Raw genomic sequence first — 18,055 nt, 5'->3', positions numbered from 1 at the left:
TTAGTATGGATACGTATAGACGGTAACTATCTCCCGCATTTCGTTGCCGTGCCCAATTTGGCAGAATCGATTTGATGACGTCATTCGGATGAAATGGTTGTTCTGGAAAAAAACGTTGCGGTTTGGCGTGCAATATATTGTTATTATTATTTCATTGCAGGCATAACAGAATGCAATTATCACCTACACTCCTATTGTCGCGGCTGTAATACATCAAATGCCATCACTAACCCGTCTGCCCAGACTGGTGATTATCGGCGAATCCTCCCGTTGAGACCTTTACTACTACAGGCTATTGATTGATTGATGTTATTTCATAGGTTATTGCATTAAAAGCGTTGAGTAAAGTTTGGAAGAACATCGGCGAGACGACACATGGACCAGCAGTGCCTATATCATCACCTCGAACGTTGGAGTGCCGAGTGATGCATGTTGAGCCGGTCTCGCATGACACGACACTGCTCGCTCTGTGCCCGGAAACTGGACCAGTTATTGTACCTTTGGGCCATCATGTGCGAGTGCATCAAAAAGTTAACGGTGAGATTTCGTTGCCTGTAAGATACCGCCAAATACTGTTTTTATTTTTCTGTGGGCTACAAAAAAATATTATTAAAAATTGTATAAAAATACTATTCATTTATTTATGTTTTGAAATAAAAAAACATTTTCAAAGAGTCATACATTTCGTACGTTTTAATATTAGTTGACATAAAATTATTCTGCTTTGTATGTTGCTGTATGAATTATTACGGCCAATATAAAAAACTAAAGACCCACTGATTCTTTAGCTATATCTTAGGTATTTTATGTAGGACACCACGTCTTAAATTAAATACCTAATTGTGTAAACCCACTGGTAATTGTGTAGAAACTTAATACCGACCCTGTATAATTCCATCTATCATGTACGCAAACTATAATTCGACCCAAAACTTCGATGATACTAGGGCTCGTAAGTGGATTTGACTAGAGGCTTAAAAGTTGTGTTATTATCGCAGATAAGGAATGTGTCCGCTCCTACACACCGGTTGGCGACAGTTGGGATCACTTTGGGAGCGATTTGAGCGCACTGAAATTGACGGTGAAGAGGTACGACCCAGGCGCTCTGTCGCCACGTCTCACTGATATGAGAGCTGGTGACACAGTCACGCTTTCAGGACCCTACGGCAGTTTTCAGTTACAAAAGGTGAGGTGAAAAGGTAATATACAAAGCAATAGAAACCTGAAAACCGCTACGCTCTTGGAATTTTTCTTTAGGTTAAGCAGGAAAAAATCCCATCCGACTTCTCCCTGGTGGTAGGGCAGGTTTGACTCATCGTACTTATTTAGGCAGTTCCAAAATCCAAACCAGAACTTTGGATTTTGGAACTGCCTCGCTGCTTGTTTACAGCGGTTCCCAGTGTCCCGTTTGGTATCTTAAATTCTTGATATCATCTTCTTTTAAAGTCAAAGAAGAAAAGAACAAGCACGCTTCTACGAATTATCGTTAAACTATAAGGCTAGCAAACCTTAACCTTAGCAAAGCCTTAGTACAAGATTTTCTCGCTCGTAATCCATGAGAAGTTTCCAAGCATTAAACTCTGTATCGTCAACGTGAAATGGACCTAAACTAACTTGTTTTAGAGTCGCAAATCCTGTACTTCTAATTACAAACGTCCTGTCTAAAGTCCTAGCTAAAAATTGTAGCCAAATTTGAGTTTTAATTCAATGTGAATGAGATCCATTTTACTCCGAAGGTGCAGGACTCAAATGACTACAGTGCCAAGGGAACTGTCGCCACGGGCTGAAAGCCGAGTGAGAGTTATGCCAGCGGAAAAATATAGTTGTTAATTTAAGTGGAAGAGTATTCAGTTATGTATAACTTTGTTTAAATGTCTTGGGTACTTATTTGTTAAAAACTTCTTAGGTCGATATTAAACTTAGGTTATTAATTCAATTAGTATGTTCATTTCATTACTTTAAATACAGATTTCAGAATCACACGGTAAAAATAGTAGCATATAAATTATGGAAAATCTACTTTACAATAACTTGAGATTGAACTTTGAGGTTGTTACCGTTTTTGTTGTAAGAATTCCCTCTTTAAAGTGGATGATAACGTAACAACGTGGTGAAACGCCTTTGATTTTGTCACAAAGCGCTTTTAAACTTTTTCATTTTCTCTTTTCGTAATTTTATAATAGGTTACTTTGCGTTTGTTATTAAGTCTTTTAAACTTCTTAATTTTCTTTCAAAGTAAATTCTAAAGAGAAAGTAGGTCGTTAAACTACTATGAACAGTGTTTTACGATTTTTTTTAACTAACTTACACCCATATAACTACGTAACTGACCGTTTATATAAATTTATATTTTCATTATCTATCTATATATAGATGGTTATAGAGTAAGTTCATTTTCATAACTAAGTATACTTCAAGTTAAATTAATGCAACAGCTCCAGGTACTTAGACGGCTGTAATAAACATGAATGGCATTTCGTTCAGCGATAAAAAAATATTCATAAAATAAAGTGTAGGAAGTGTATTTCACAGGATTTTCAGAGGTAATATTTCACTGAATTAAATTATTTATAACAGAGAGCTCCCGCCAAGTTATACGAGTTAAAATGCTAATTTATGTTCTAGGTCTAATATTTTATTCCTCCCTCCGATCTACCACAGAAGAGAAAATACGAACTACGAATTGAATTGCGTGTGTTTCTATTCTCAATAAAGATACGAAGAATATGATTTGTGTTGGCATAACTGAAATAAACATGTGACTTTACATAAAGCGCTTACGGTTTTGGGTCCGATCCCTGGGTTGGGCAGAATATTGTAAAGTACTTATTGTTTGTTTTGTAAATTTTTTGTATCACCCCGGAGTTAGGAAAGTGGAAATCTATACCTGAGCCCTTCAACTTGCATTGTAGTGCTAGGCCTGCGAAGAAATATTTAAAAAAGTAATCTTCGCAGATTTAACGAGACAGCCGGTGATCCTAGAGCTGGCAGTTAGTTACCGTGGCCAAAGAATTAGTTTGGCCATTCAAAGAGGCAAATGTTGCCAGGCACAATGCCTTACTATCGCGCTGCTTTCGACGACGACGGTTAAAATTTTTTTTTAGTGCACAGTTTATTTTTGTTTACTTATAAAAATATTTTATAGGTATAACTGTATAGGTATAGCTAACCTGTTTTTATGGTTCAGCATATTAATATAAATTAATAAAATTTTAAGGAAAAAAACAGTTTTGATTGATTTTTGTACAAAAACTACAATCTGGCATTTTTAAAGGTTACGATGGATAGCAGTGCTACTAAGGTTGCCGATAAAAAAAAATAACCTGAAATATTTGAAAAATTGTGTTCATTGAATAAAAATAACGTAAGGGTTGTCAATTTTCGAAGGATACAATTTTTTTAGTAATTAAAAAAATAAATTGATATTTATTTCTTTTTTTCTCGAGTTGTAACGAGCAGGTCCATCCCCTGGAGCTCGCTTATTGTAGAATTTTGTGGCACGATGTATAACTATAGACCAGAAAAATCATTTGTTTTACGGAATATAGCTATTACGTAAATAAGAAAGTTTGAAGTAATAGCAAATATCGCCTATTAATTTCCCTAGCTCATACAGCCGGCAAATCACATACCGATTAAGTTAAATTACTAGGTACAAGATCAACAAATTTATTTACGTATTCACGTAGCGTACCTACCTACAGCAGATTCCGTGACTCAATTTCATTCCAACTTTACGACCGAAATGGAGCAAGAATATAACTTTTAAAATACATGTATCTAGATATCTGTTAAAGTATTTAAAACTGCAACTTAGTTATCAACGAATACAGCTATTACCGTTCCTTTAAGATTACTTTGTAACGTGAGAAGAAATAAAGAATAGTTCTTATTACTTGTTTACAGATATGCCATCAAAACTCAATAGTGGTATAATTGTCGTGCGCTTCGTCCATTAATAAAAAAAAGTGACGGCCGAACAAAAAATTACAATTTTAAAAATGGTGCCATTTAGTACCCATATATATATTTTTTTAATTTATAGCCAGTATGACTTCGGGATGATGTGTAGGTGTACGTAGGTGACGTGAGACATGAAAATATAAGATACACTCCTTTTTTGAGCGGCGCGTACAAAATAGGCAGTGGCGTGCACTTCATACATGCACAATAGCACCGCATACCCTAAAGTTGATATATAACTCGTATAAAAGGATGATTTATGCAATTTTCCTGCTGTATGCATACCCTTGTACAGTGCCCAAGAAACCCAGTGCACGCCACTGAAAATAGGGAACTTGTTAAAAGGAAAGCACAACCAACTTTTAAACCTGTAAATTTATGTTAAGCCTAATTCCTACCAATGTGTGTTTGTTTCAGTTAAAACAAGTTAAAATATTATATTTAATAGCGGCAGGAACCGGGATCACACCTATGTTAGGATTATTAAAATTCATGCTCACTCGATCGAATCCCAGATGGTAAGTTTATAATAAGTAACCCTATTATTTTTTTAAATAACTTAAAATAATACTTGCATTGATGGTAACTTGCGAACTACACATATTATAACTGCTAAGTTTTACTATAGTCCGTTTTTTACAAATTTAATGAAAAAATTAGATATTATTGTTGCTATAAACAATTGACATCACATTCACTTTTCACTGCACTTCATCCTTGCCGAAAACATGTAAATGTATTATTGTATAGAAGCTGTCCACGCGGACGCATCGCTCACTCAAGTAGGATAGAGACAGATGTCGAACGCGGAGGCCGACTGTGCCTCTTTGTCGCTCGTTCCGCGCTCTCGCTTGTACTTCAAGCCTTGAATGGAACGGCTCAGAGCGAGGTAACGCCGCATACGTCATGGTTTTTCGTGCGTGCAGCCGGCTCCATCTAATCATAAGACGTTGTCACGTCAAAAAATAGAAATGAGAAATAAAATGCACCACTGCAAAAAATCCAACTTTCCGCAAGATATAGAGCTATAAAAAGTACTACTTCTTAAAGCAACCGTTTGTGTTGAATGATGAAAAATGATGTTGAAAAATACTTACTAAATCTATGAAAATGAAATACACGTTGAACTTTATTATTTCAGCGAGCGTGTGCATTTACTATTCTTTAACAAGACGCAGGAGGATGTTCTTTTTAAAGAGAACTTGGATGAAATAGCGAAGCAAGACGAGAGGTAAATATTTCTCTTTGAGCTATCATTTAAATTTGCTCTTCGTACCAACCTACTCCGATCAAACTTCGTCGCTAAGTTCGTAGATACTTATATCTTATTTGAATAGCGACAAAATTGAGTGCTTTCGCGATATGTAAGCTGGGCTTTAGAATAATTATAAGGTAGTAAGTAAATAGTTTAAAATGCTAGGATTATTTAACCTTTTTCCAACGACTAGTTTCTACGTGTCAGTTACGTCTATTTCGTGCCTCGTAATCCATTGGTTGGTACAGTAAGGCTTAGCTTAGGCTCGAAATAGACTTATCAGAGACACAAATACAAAAATGTGTAGGATGAAGCCGGCAAAGAATGAGACAGAAATACCTACATACTATATTATCTGTTTTTTTCCTATTTAAGTAACCGAATAATATCTAGATAAAGAAACAAACACATTAATGTATAGGACAGAGTGAGATAGAATACTTTTTTACCTATTCTAGTTACCATGGAAACTAAGTAATAAACCTTACATATTTTATCCTAATAGTTCTTATACTCTACATCCACCTCAATCTCTCGAAGGCAACTTTTCAGTAATTACACTTCCGCCATGTGTGAATAAATTGCAGTTTTTTTTTATATTAAACTTCTCTTACAGGTTAAATACAATCCACATATTATCAAACCCAAAGCCAACCTGGACAGGATTCGAGGGCCGAATAAAAAGTGAAATTCTGTCTAAAATAATTATCAAAGAAACTGTTGGGGCGGGAGAAAAGCAACATTTCGCATGTGTGTGTGGGCCAACGGAGTTTACGCACACGGCCATAGATTTATTGAAAACACTTGGTGTTAAGGAGGACGATATGCACGCTTTCATTGGGTAGATTAAATTAGTTATAAATTTATTTCATTTATTAGGTGAATTATTTTTATTTTAAATATACACAAACATTTTCCAAAAGTGTTCGAACTCATCGCATTGATCAGCTAATACTTAGATAGAACATCAAAGAGTCTTAAACTTTTAGACAAGTCAAGGACAGTTTTTTTTTTATAATTAGGCGCATATTTCGAATTTATTAAAATATTGTGTCACAATACTTACGCATTATGGCTGGTTTTGATGCAATGGTTTTAGTTTCGAGCGTTGTATATCGCTTTAATAGTTAGACAAAATCTCTCGTATCGATTTCTTGCTTTTTAATCAGAAACTTGAAAATCGAAAGCAGAAAACAAAGTATTGTGTAACTGTACAACCGCTATACGTACATTGTTTATTCGGAAAAAGTATTAGCGGAATCAATCAATAGCTACTGTTTTGTATAAACGAGTGTGAATTCGTTATGTTGTATCTAGTATTAGTTGATCGATGGCTGATCGTTGTCTGTCGAAAGATTACATTAAAAAAACCATTTTATTTTTAAGAATGGGTATCAGACATTTTTAATAATTCTGCAGGTGAACATATCAGTACCCTGTATATCAAAAGCCGACGTATTATTAAGCTCATTTTACAAAAAAATCCAAACAAACTGTTAGTCCCCTTTAAAATTTCATTTCAATTTGTGACTAAGTATTCGATCAAATAGTTACCATAAATCATATTTTTTCAATAAAGAAAGATTATTACAATAGGTATTAATGTAAATATTAGTAAAGTGGTTGTAACTAGATCAATTCACAAAGTATTTGAATGTACAAAAATATTGTAAATCACGTAACTTTTTGCATTGTTAAAATTTTATCAAACTGTCCATATTATATGTATATTATACTTATAAAAAAGAAATGTAAAAAATATTATACCTATATGTAGTAAGGTAGTTATATGTCTTCATTATATTTATTGCCTAAATTTCACAACAATGCGTATGTTAATATTTTTTTTTATAAAGTAATTACCTATGTACCATAAATTAAAATTCTCTCAACATAGTTGTACAAATAAAAATAATGCTGAGTAATGATGATATTGTAATGTACGACCGGCATAGCAAACTTCGCGTGAGTATCTAATGCTAATCAGTAGGTAAATCGTTATACAATCTAAATTTTTTATCCTCAATCCAAAAATAAATAGTCTTAAGGAAAATGGAAATTACTATTAACTTACATTATGCAAAAGTTTACACTAACTAAACCCTATCCAATCTAATCTAAAGTATGTAGCATTTCGAGGATAGATTATACGTGCGATATAAGGTATAATCTGGGGCGTAATAATGGAGCATCCATCAATAACGTGAACAGTTTAGAGTAGAAAGGGGGTGGAGCCGAACGTCACCCAATCTCACATGGAAGAGAGGGGGTCTCCATGGATATCACGTATTTTTTTTTTGTAAGATCAAGTGCAAAATTGCGGGAAAACTGATTTAGGGGGTCAAATTTATTATTATCATGTATTAAAATGCAAAAATCTTACGTGAGATTAGACGAAGGAAGCTCGTGCAAAATCTCATAACATGTCAGCAGTGGGGAAAACGGGAGCTCGACTGTGTATCATAACATGAAAAAAAACGCTGTTTACAGTAGGTTTTAATCGATCAAGGGATGCATTTTAAATTTACGAGTAAAACACCCAGGTGTCTATTTCAAATTCTTTTTAACAATTTAAGTGAGCATTAATTAGAGAAAAAAATAAAATTGATTAATAATCATTGATTTATACACAGTAGAATAAATTTTTTTTGGTGCTTTGAAATACTGGGCGGTCGAATAGTTGCTAAAATCATTTCTCATCGTAATTAATGGTTGCCGAATAAGACCCTGATTATACCTAATATTACACGTAAAATCTACCGTCGAACTGCTAGGAACTTTAGATCGGATCAGATAGGGTTATCCGACTTAAGACGATTAAAGTCTCTATGCTTGTAACTACTTAATGACTAAACGAAATTATGATATTAAATATTTATATAAAGGCATGAGATAATATTTGATTTTTACTTGTCGTATATAGGTAATATATTACAGACTACAAGTATATATCGAAACTTGTAGTAAGCTGATAAAATACTAAAGTTCGAAGGGAGCTAATAGAAAACCTCATTAATGATTGATATTTGCGATTTTCCGTCTGTTATAAGGTAAGTGTATAGTATAACTGATAAAACTTAAATTAAACAGAATGTCCTAAATCTAGAAAATAAAGTCTAAAGTGTGATAATATATTAGTTTATTAGATAAACTGAAAGATAAACCAAATAATATAATTTTTAAAGTTATTTACGTATGAGACTTATTTTAATACTGTTTCACATTAGATTATTTCAAGATTTAAAGAAACAAGTTTGTTGAGTAATCATATAAATTTCATCTAGAATCAACTATTTTTGCTAATCCAACCACATTTTATGTACCAACCTTATGTGACTATGCCCTTTTTCTAAATCATTTTAGTAAGTTCTTCTTCTTCTGTTAATACAAGATTTAACTTTTAATTTAGGTATAATTTGACAGTCAAATACCTACAAACAGTTTCATTTGTGTCTCAGAGTAGGTAAATTTTTAAGGATTATGTGTGTATTTTTGTGTTACCGAAACCAATGTACTAATATAATATAATTTAATTTAGAGTGTTAATAGCACTTCTATCAAATTAGTTTTTATAAATTACTAAACAATTTCGATGTAAGTAGATATAATACCTAATGTATTATTAAAGTGCCTACATTCCAGGTAAAATTAAAATAAACAAGATGGTTTTGGTATTGAGTTGTGAATTTTAATAAATATAGTATTGATAAAAATCTGTTGTTTTACTTTTTCTTTCTGAATGAAACTGGTTAAAGTGTGTCTGCGTTATAGGATATAGCTTCCAATACTAATGCTTCAAGCATACCAGACTTATTAAGCTTGCAAAAATGACACTTGCTTCCTATATATTTGAGATGTTGACCTATTCCATAAATTAAATTCTATTTAGTTTTCAGAAATACTCTTACATGATTTGTTTTGTAGTTTGTTAATCCAAGGTTACATCAATACATATACATTTATAAATATTAATATACTTTAAAGATACTTACTTACTAAACTTACATGAAAGATACTTGTAATTTTCGGATTCGAACTCGGCTCCTCGAAAGTGAAATCGAGCTCCTACTCAATGGGCTATCACCGCTTCGAGACCACGTCGGAGTTGCACTAAACTTGCATAAATGACACTTGAAATCTGTAAACGAGATGTACCATACTAACATAAACGACTCTTGCTTCCTATATACGAGACGCACTAAACTTGTATGAACGCCACTTTCTTCCTATATACGAGATGTACTAAACTTGCATAAAAGCTCTTGCAATATGTATACGAGACGCACTAAACTTGCATAAATGTACAGTTACAACACTACTTAAGTCACTGACGACATTCGGTTTGCTATGGACAACAAACAGCTTACCTACTGTTATTACGTTGTTGGATTTTAGTAATGCGTTTAACTCAGTGGACTTTGATATACTCCTTGGTATTCTTCGCTCTCTTAACATATCGCCTTCTGTGATTAACTGGTTTCACTCTTATCTTCATGGACGCCAGCAGAGAATTCGCACGGAAGAGGCATACTCTGACTGGGCTGACCTCTCCGCTGGTGTTCCTCAAGGTGGCGTGCTTTCTCCTCTTCTTTTCACAGTCTTCATTAACGAAATTACAAAAATTCTTACTTCTCACTACCATCTTTACGCTGATGATTTGCAGCTTTATAGGCATGCAACTTTAACGGATCTGGACGCTGCAGTTTTTGCTATTAACGAGGATCTGAATGCAATTAAAGACTGGGCCGAATCGTTCGGCCTACTAGTTAACCCAAATAAGTCACAGGCTATGATCATTGATAGTAGACAGCTAAGGAGTCGTGTGACTTTTAATGATTTGCCTCTGATTTCTTATAACGGTATACCAATTGAGTATTCGTGCACTTCTAAAAATCTAGGACTTATAATTGACAGTTTAACTTGGTCAGCTCATGTAAACCAGGCAAGTAAACGTATGCACTATGCCGTTCACTCATTGAGGAGGCTGCAGAATTTTCTTCCGCTTCATACCAAAATTATGTTGGCCCAATCTTTATTGCTTCCAATACTTGATTACGCCGACGTCTGCAATTTGGATGCCACTGAAGAGCTACTTGACAAACTTGAAAGACTTCAGAATTTGTGCATTCGCTTTATCTTCGGATTGCGCAAATTCGATCACGTTTCTGATTTTCGTCGACAATTAAAGTGGCTGCCAATTCGTTTTCGCCGGAATGTGCATATTTTAACTGTCCTTTACAACATCCTTTATAATTCTTCTTCTCCTGGTTATTTGTGTGAGCGTATAAAGCTATGTCTTCCGCCTACGAGACCCTTGCGGTCTTGCGTGTCAAAAAATCCTCTTGATGTCCCTTGATATAATACTATTTTCTTCCAGAAATCTTTCTCCGTCCACGCTACACACCTTTGGAACACACTGCCGATCGGTGCACTCGTTTAAACACAATGTAAAGGAGCATTATCTATCGTTGTCATAGTATATTTATCACTGTTTACTTATTATAGATATATATTTATATTTATATTATGTAAATATTTATTATATTATTTTTATGTATTTTGTATATTCAAATGTTATTGTATTAGTACGTAGAATTTTGTTATTACTTAGATATATTAAATATACTTAGTAGTTATTATGAAGTATATTGTACCTTTATTTGACCTATACCAAAATTAAATCATCTTACTCACATCCTGGGGTAGCTGGAAGAGATCTCTTATAGAGATAAGCTTTCCTTTGTACACTTCATATATCTTATGTTCACAATCACAATTTATGGTACATAAATAATAAATAAATAAATGACACTTGAAATCTGTATACGAGATGTACCATACTAACATAAACGGCTCTTGCTTCCTATATACGAGACGTCCTTAACTTGTATGAAGGACTATTGGGACCTTTATACGAGACGTATATTGCATAATATATTGTATAAACGACACTGGCTTCCTATTTATTAGACGCACTAAACTTGCATACAAGACACTTGAAATCTTTATACGGAATGTGCTTGAACTTGCATAAACGACACACACTTGCTTCTCATATCCGGCTCATAGTAAACTAGCATAAAAGACTTTTGCAATCTATATACGAGACGTGCTTAACTTGATTAAAAACATATTATAAAAATTAAGCTTAACCTTCCAGTATACCAGACGTAGCTACTAGGGTTGCATAAACGACACTTGCTTCCTACATGTGAGACGTCGTTAACTTGCTATTTGTTTATGAGACGTACTAAACTTATATAAAAGACACTTCCAACCTGTATACTCGACAGACTAAACTTGCATAAAAGACACTTGAAGCAAGAGCAGAGTGGCCGCTCGCTCGCAGCCTGGTTTGCTGTGACTGTATACCAAACCGAGTAACTCAGCCGAGTACTCGGTTATGGGACAATGGAACGCAAAACTTTGTACTTGGTTACTCGGCGAAACATAAACCTACTCGGTACATCTCTAATACGAAGCTATTAGACCTTTACTTAGGTATTAGGACTCTAAATGAAACGCGGCGTTTACACTTATAAGGTTTTCTCTTATTTACGTTCAATTAACTAAAGTAACCACAATTTTTTTTATTTGAAGTTTTTGTCCAATAAGTAGGTAAGTATTCAGAACTTGATAGAGTCATTCGAATATAATTCAAAAACGCTATTGATCTTCCATTCCTTCTTGCGATCTGCTTACAATCCATTTTCTAATCAAGAATTGTCGCTGTTTTGTTTTTCCCTCTATTAACATAAGTTTGTTTTACAGTAGCTAAATAGCTTTCAGGTGTAAATGGATAAGTGAACTTACAAATGTTACGCAAGCCTACCCGTCCCTTAAAAGTAACACTAATACCCGATTTAGAGACGAATTATAATGTCAAATTAACGTAACGTACCTACGTATTTTTTAGTTTCAAAATATCTAAAAAAACACTGACAACGCTATGAATTGAAATAGCATTTGTACGTTTATTTACTTGCCTATGTAGGTGAGTGTTAGAATTAATATATAACCTATTTGCTAGTGCCATTGACCACATTATAGACCACATTAGATACAAAATACAGCTGATGTTTTTCATTAATTTGGACCTTAACCTTTTTGCTAGTGCAATTGTACGTAATCATGACCTTAAATATAAAACAAAGCTGAAGTTTTTCATTAATTTGAATTATTAACCCTTTTTCCTACACTAGCCTTGTATAGATCAGCACTTGACATTCTTACCTAATGGTAACTGTAGTAAAAGATGGGTAAAGTCTAACGCGCTTTCGAAAAATATGTCTCTTATTAAATAATGCCTTAAAGGTACCTATAGTACCTATAATATAGGTAGCTAGAAAAATGCAAACAAAACAAGGTTGTCTTAAGGAACATTATATTACAACAAAACATAATATATTACACAATCCGTCAAAGTAAATGCTTGCAGTCCACATCATCAGCACCTTTGGTACCACTGAACTAAACAATCACATATCACAAAGAGCTTAACTGTTTCAAGCAAAAGCTAATTAAAATGCAGACAAAGTTGTAGTGCGTGAAGAAAACATATCTAAGTTGAGTACGGCATGTTTCACGCCCTTCAGTACACCCCATGCCACGTAACTGCATCCCAAACTACATCACTAGCTACACAAGCTACTTGCCCCACCACTCAGCCCCATTAATGCGCCCAAAAACAAACCGTAAACCTGCAAAAATGTAGTTGTAGGGTTTCTTATTCCCATATAATTTTGCTTTCATCCATTCATTTTATACAACATAATTTGCCCCATTTTTTACGACTCTTATAAGTGGTGTTTATATACTCTTTGATTCTTACTAACTAAGATTCGAAGAGGATACAAAGACTTTCAATCATAGAAAGAAGTCATAAAAAGTACATCGGTACCTACTGAATATTTACTGTAACTAAGTATACAAAACGCGGCGCGTGGCATAGTGTCGGGTACAGTGCTATATATTAATTTCCGTAATTACGCAAAATTACCTTCTATAGGTATTGCAAATTAAACTGTTTCTTATAGATAAAAATTACAAAATTAACAAAAAAAATTATTCACTCATTCACAACATCAGTGTCTAACTTACCCTAGGATCTAAGAAAATTTAACAGTAAAAATATATATTCTTGGATTATCCATCAATCAGCAATAAGTCATTTTTTGTTCAATACATCAAATGTTTTCTACGACTAACAAGTCATACGAGAAAATTCTAAGTGCAGTCCTTTTATTTTTACCTTCTTTTCTTATAATTTAAACAAACTCTTCATTGATTTTTAATACATATATACTTACAGGGTTAAATAAAAAATACCAGAAAGCTCTCAGCCTTATTATTAAAACTTACAACTTTTGTTCTGCGACTTTTCGAAATGCAGCATTAATTTATTAAATGACATTGCACTGTGATACCAAATACATATGTCTCTGTTTCCAGACCGCTACGAGCGCGCCCGATAAAGCCGTGGTTCGCGCTCCGTTGGCGAAGTTACATTACAGAGTAGTGTTTATTTTTTTATTTTATTTAAACATCTTTATTGCGTAATAAAGGAGAAATTACAAATATAGTTAAACAAAAAATTAAAAGCAAAAGGCGACCTTATCACTAAAAGTGATCTCTGCCAGGTAACCTTAACGATAGTACACAATAAAACATGAGAGACGGGAAATCGCAATTAAAATAAACAATACATAAATTTACACACTTAAGTACATACTACTAATAAATAATATAATAAATTATTAAAAGAGATAAATAAAATAAGATATAAATAAATATATATATATATATACAATAACAAATATTTATATATATTTACTATAGATACATAAGTACACATATACGAACAACAAAATTATAATGACAAATAGTGATGTCAAACACAGCTTTTGAAAATAGCTAGGGATTTAGAGCGACGAATATCGTCAGGGAGTGCATTCCACAGCGTTGCAGCTTTTATTGTGAAGGATTCCGAGTAACTTTGAGACTTACAACTAACTTTATAAGTGAAGTACATTACAAGTCGAGTAGACTATGTAAACTATTGAATATTCCACAAACTGTCTAGTTGAAACAAAAGTTTTCTGGTACTTTTTATTTAACCATGCATAGTTACGTAAACATTTTTTTTTGTAAGCATACCCCTTTTTTATCAGAATTTATCTTAAAATATTTATGTATTTTTAAGTGTGTGCCCTTCGGCAAGGGCCGTCCTGCCAAGGCCGCAACTTCGTTTTCCAATATTTTGAGCTGTCGTCCTCTACTATATACTCTGGGGTACACACTACCTACCTTGATCCACTTATATGCTATCCACACCTCGAATGTGTCCAGCCGATCGACATTTGTGGCTTTCCATGATATTAGCATGAGGTACTTTGAAAACACTCTTCACTAAAAACTAAAAAGTATTGGAAATATTTTTTATAATATGAGAAAGGAAATAGACAAAGGACTATTAATTATTACGATGCGATTCGTATACATTTTTGAAAAAAAAACTTATGTTTTTGTAGAATAAAACTATGGAAAATCAACGGAAATAATGTGAAAATCCCTCTAAAAAACGCTAAAGAAAAAAACACAAAGGTAAATCAATGTTTTTTACATTAAGTCTTTTCGAGGAAAAGTTTACCACTAATTATTTACACGAATTATTCTAATTTAATGCACACAAAGATTTATGTATTATGCAGCTTACACTGAGTTATTAATTACAGTTACTTAATCCTTTGAGTGTCACACATAAAACCAAGAGATAAAATCACAAGTGTGTCTCTACATGTTAGAAAATTGAAACTTATTTTGGTTAAATTCATACGCTAGTTAGGATTTTTTAGGATTAAGTTTTGCGCATGCGCATGTTGCATGCGCATGGTACTATATATGCTCAAAATATGTAACAAAAGAACTCTCGTCTTTGAACTTTTTGGTAAGCCTACTACAACAAATCGTTCCAAATCACTCATAGAAAAGGATTTCCACCACTAAAAAAAAAAAATTATAATAAGTAGAAATAATATAAAAGGGGTAATAGAGTCTACCCGAGAGTCGAGAGCTGGCATTAGTTACCTGGGACACATTATTAATTTGGCCATTCAACGGCAATTGCCAGCACCTATCGTAACATGCCTCGATGCTGCTATGTGAAGCCGGCGACCGAGTATCTAGAATAACCAAGATTTAAAAAATATTCAAACAGTTTCAAGGCGCGTGTTTCTTAACATCACTTAACCATATCACACTATATCACACCAATTCTGATAATCACCTTACTTAAAAATTTCCTCATTAAACCAAAAGAAGTTTCAAGCCTAAGTCAAAATCTACAATCAAAACTATTTTAAAAAGAACTACGCCTCTTCAATAAAATTTAAACTGAAGCAAAAATATAATATAAACAAATACTTAACTAAAAACTCCAAATATTTTTCTTATTTACTATATCCAACAACCATTATTTACATTCATAGCTTAGGTAAACCTGTCTAGATAAACGCGACAAAAATGGATTAAGTTCAAAGTCAACTCGCAGATTAGGGCTTCAGCATTACTTTTGGGGGGGACCGAATTGGAAACTCGGAACGGACATCTAACTTTTCACCACCTGTGTTACCTTTATGCCTGAGAGTTCTCCATAATTCTCTCGCAGGTGTGTGAAATCTATAAATTCGCACTTGGCCAGCGTGATGGACGATGGCCTAAACCATTTTTATACTAGAACGGGACCCGTGTCCTGTAATCTGTTGATAACGATATTGAAAGTGCGGTTTAAAAAAACTGCCCCTAGTCACAAATCTTGAAATTCGTCATCGTAAAATTAATATTAACTGTAATCAGAATATGAATTGAATGCCCGTAAGTCGTGGTTTTCTCTTTAGGAAGAAAGGTGACACGAGTACACTATGACATCCAAAAATCGGGATGAGTCCGCCGATGATTAAACTAAAATAATATAAAAGTAGTATCTGCATTATTTCTTCTTATATTGCATTCTCAGTGTAACTAATAATATGGAATTTTAAGGAATAGATCCAAAGAAATTACCACATAGATACAGTAGCTATAAAAAACAATAACCTATGTTACTTTCAACGTTCGGTTTATCTAGATAGATTAAATTCGTGAGCTTTCAGTATTTATAGAGTATTATAGATGAATATGTTCCATCTTCACTCCTCGTGAACACATCTGCTCTGGTACGTTTTACATTATAACTTAGTGTTTATATAATAAGTAATTAAGACACAAACATCTAAACATAGATGAAATCCATCTCATTCCCGAAGTGACGCCTTATACTCATTAGATAGTGTGAACTCGGATGCGATTCTTTGTGTTGTAAATCGAAGTTAACTCGAGGAACCACTAATAAGCGTTTTTTTTACTCTAAATATTGAAATTGGTAACACTGTATTTTATAAATATCGTTACGATATTCATCGTTACTCTTATTGTAAATGGCTGCTCGCACAATTTTTTTATTGTCTATATTTTTAATTAATACTTTAATCCTTCAATATTCTGCATATTATTAATTCGTCATGCCTAATCACATAATTCACAGGCATTGTTATTGACAATATGCAGATTTTTGACGTGTGTAGCAGCCAATAAGGTCAAACCAAAGCGTCCAACTCGTTTTCCCAAGTATTTTCGACCAATCAAATGCAGTGCTGGTTTAAGCAAGCCCTGTGATTGGTCGCAAAATTACGCGCAGTCGCGGGTAGAGGCTTTTGTATGGCTTCGCTTTACTTCCTACTACACTACTAATTTTATTAATCTTTGTGTTTGAAGGAACGGATACAGATTAATTTATTTTGCTTCACTTTTAAGCCACCAACAAATGTATAAAGAAAGAAAATATTAATGTTATAAAGTAAAGTAAAATAATATTACTTAGTTTTTAATGGATAACATTTTGTGAAATAATCCGCTTACATTTCATTCTTGCGTTCCACATCTTAAACGGGTTGTATATTTTATGATCTTTATATTATGGCTTTCTCGTCTTTTGCATAAAAAAAAAAATAAGTGGATGGAAATAAAACCTAAAAATTCTTGAAAATAAAAAGGCGCCAAACTATTGGTTCACTCTGAGGTTTAAGAAAGTGCAAAAAATACGTACCTGTTTAAAAAACCTAAGTTTAAAACAGTTATAATAGTTTTGAAGATTAATATCATTCAAATATAGGTTACTCTTAATTGTCAGTTGTCAATTTAAACAACTGAATTCCAGTGAGAATCTTATTAATTAGCCAATCAATATTTAGTTTATTAGGTGTTAATACCATAGTTATTCGAATGTAGATAATTGGATTCAGAGTTCTTTTTACTTGATGATACCTATAAGTACCTTAAAACATTCTCTTATTAAAAAAAATCAATAATAAATAAAATCAAAATGATTCAAAACAAAGCAGGCTATAAAGTTTGGTGTGCCTTTTTTATGGAATACATTATCGAACATTTAGTAGTATAGGTCGAGTTCTTAAGCTCTCTTGTTAAATATATCCAAATTGATCATATAAAATAATGGAATTCCTTTTCTTTAAATATATGCCTAAAATCTAAAAAGAAAAAATCTGTAATAAATGAACACTATTTTCCGTTGTATTTTTTGAATTTCGGCGTATTATTAAAACAAACAAACAAAAGTATTTTTTTTCTTACCTGTCTTAGAAAGTGAATAAAATTTACGATAATTATAATGTGAACTATGTGTTAAAAATAGGTAAAAAACGATGTTTTATGCATCTTTTTTATTTGCATTAAATATGTTTGAACGTATTAAAGTAATGAAAAGATTCTTAACAAGAAAGG

General features: G+C 33.1%; 1 protein-coding gene across 4 annotated transcripts in view; it reads left to right on the top strand.

Annotated features, from left to right (window-relative positions):
* The window catches only part of LOC120631092 (cytochrome b5 reductase 4), a 77,477-nt gene extending 70,956 nt beyond the window's left edge, over window positions 1–6,521 (top strand). For all 4 annotated transcript variants that reach the window (XM_039900520.1, XM_039900521.1, XM_039900522.1 and 1 more), the window contains 5 exons: window positions 321–537; window positions 999–1,186; window positions 4,381–4,481; window positions 5,105–5,194; window positions 5,835–6,521. In XM_039900520.1, the coding sequence (XP_039756454.1) occupies window positions 321–537; window positions 999–1,186; window positions 4,381–4,481; window positions 5,105–5,194; window positions 5,835–6,063 (825 nt within the window). In that variant the 3' untranslated portion in view covers window positions 6,064–6,521. The remainder of the gene's footprint in view (window positions 1–320; window positions 538–998; window positions 1,187–4,380; window positions 4,482–5,104; window positions 5,195–5,834) is intronic.
* The last annotated feature ends 11,534 nt before the right edge of the window (window positions 6,522–18,055 follow it).

Source organism: Pararge aegeria, chromosome 17 (assembly GCF_905163445.1).
Source record: "Pararge aegeria chromosome 17, ilParAegt1.1, whole genome shotgun sequence".
Taxonomy (NCBI): domain Eukaryota; kingdom Metazoa; phylum Arthropoda; class Insecta; order Lepidoptera; family Nymphalidae; genus Pararge; species Pararge aegeria.
Note: the sequence above shows the minus strand (reverse complement) of the source record. Positions and strands in the feature narration are given on the sequence as shown.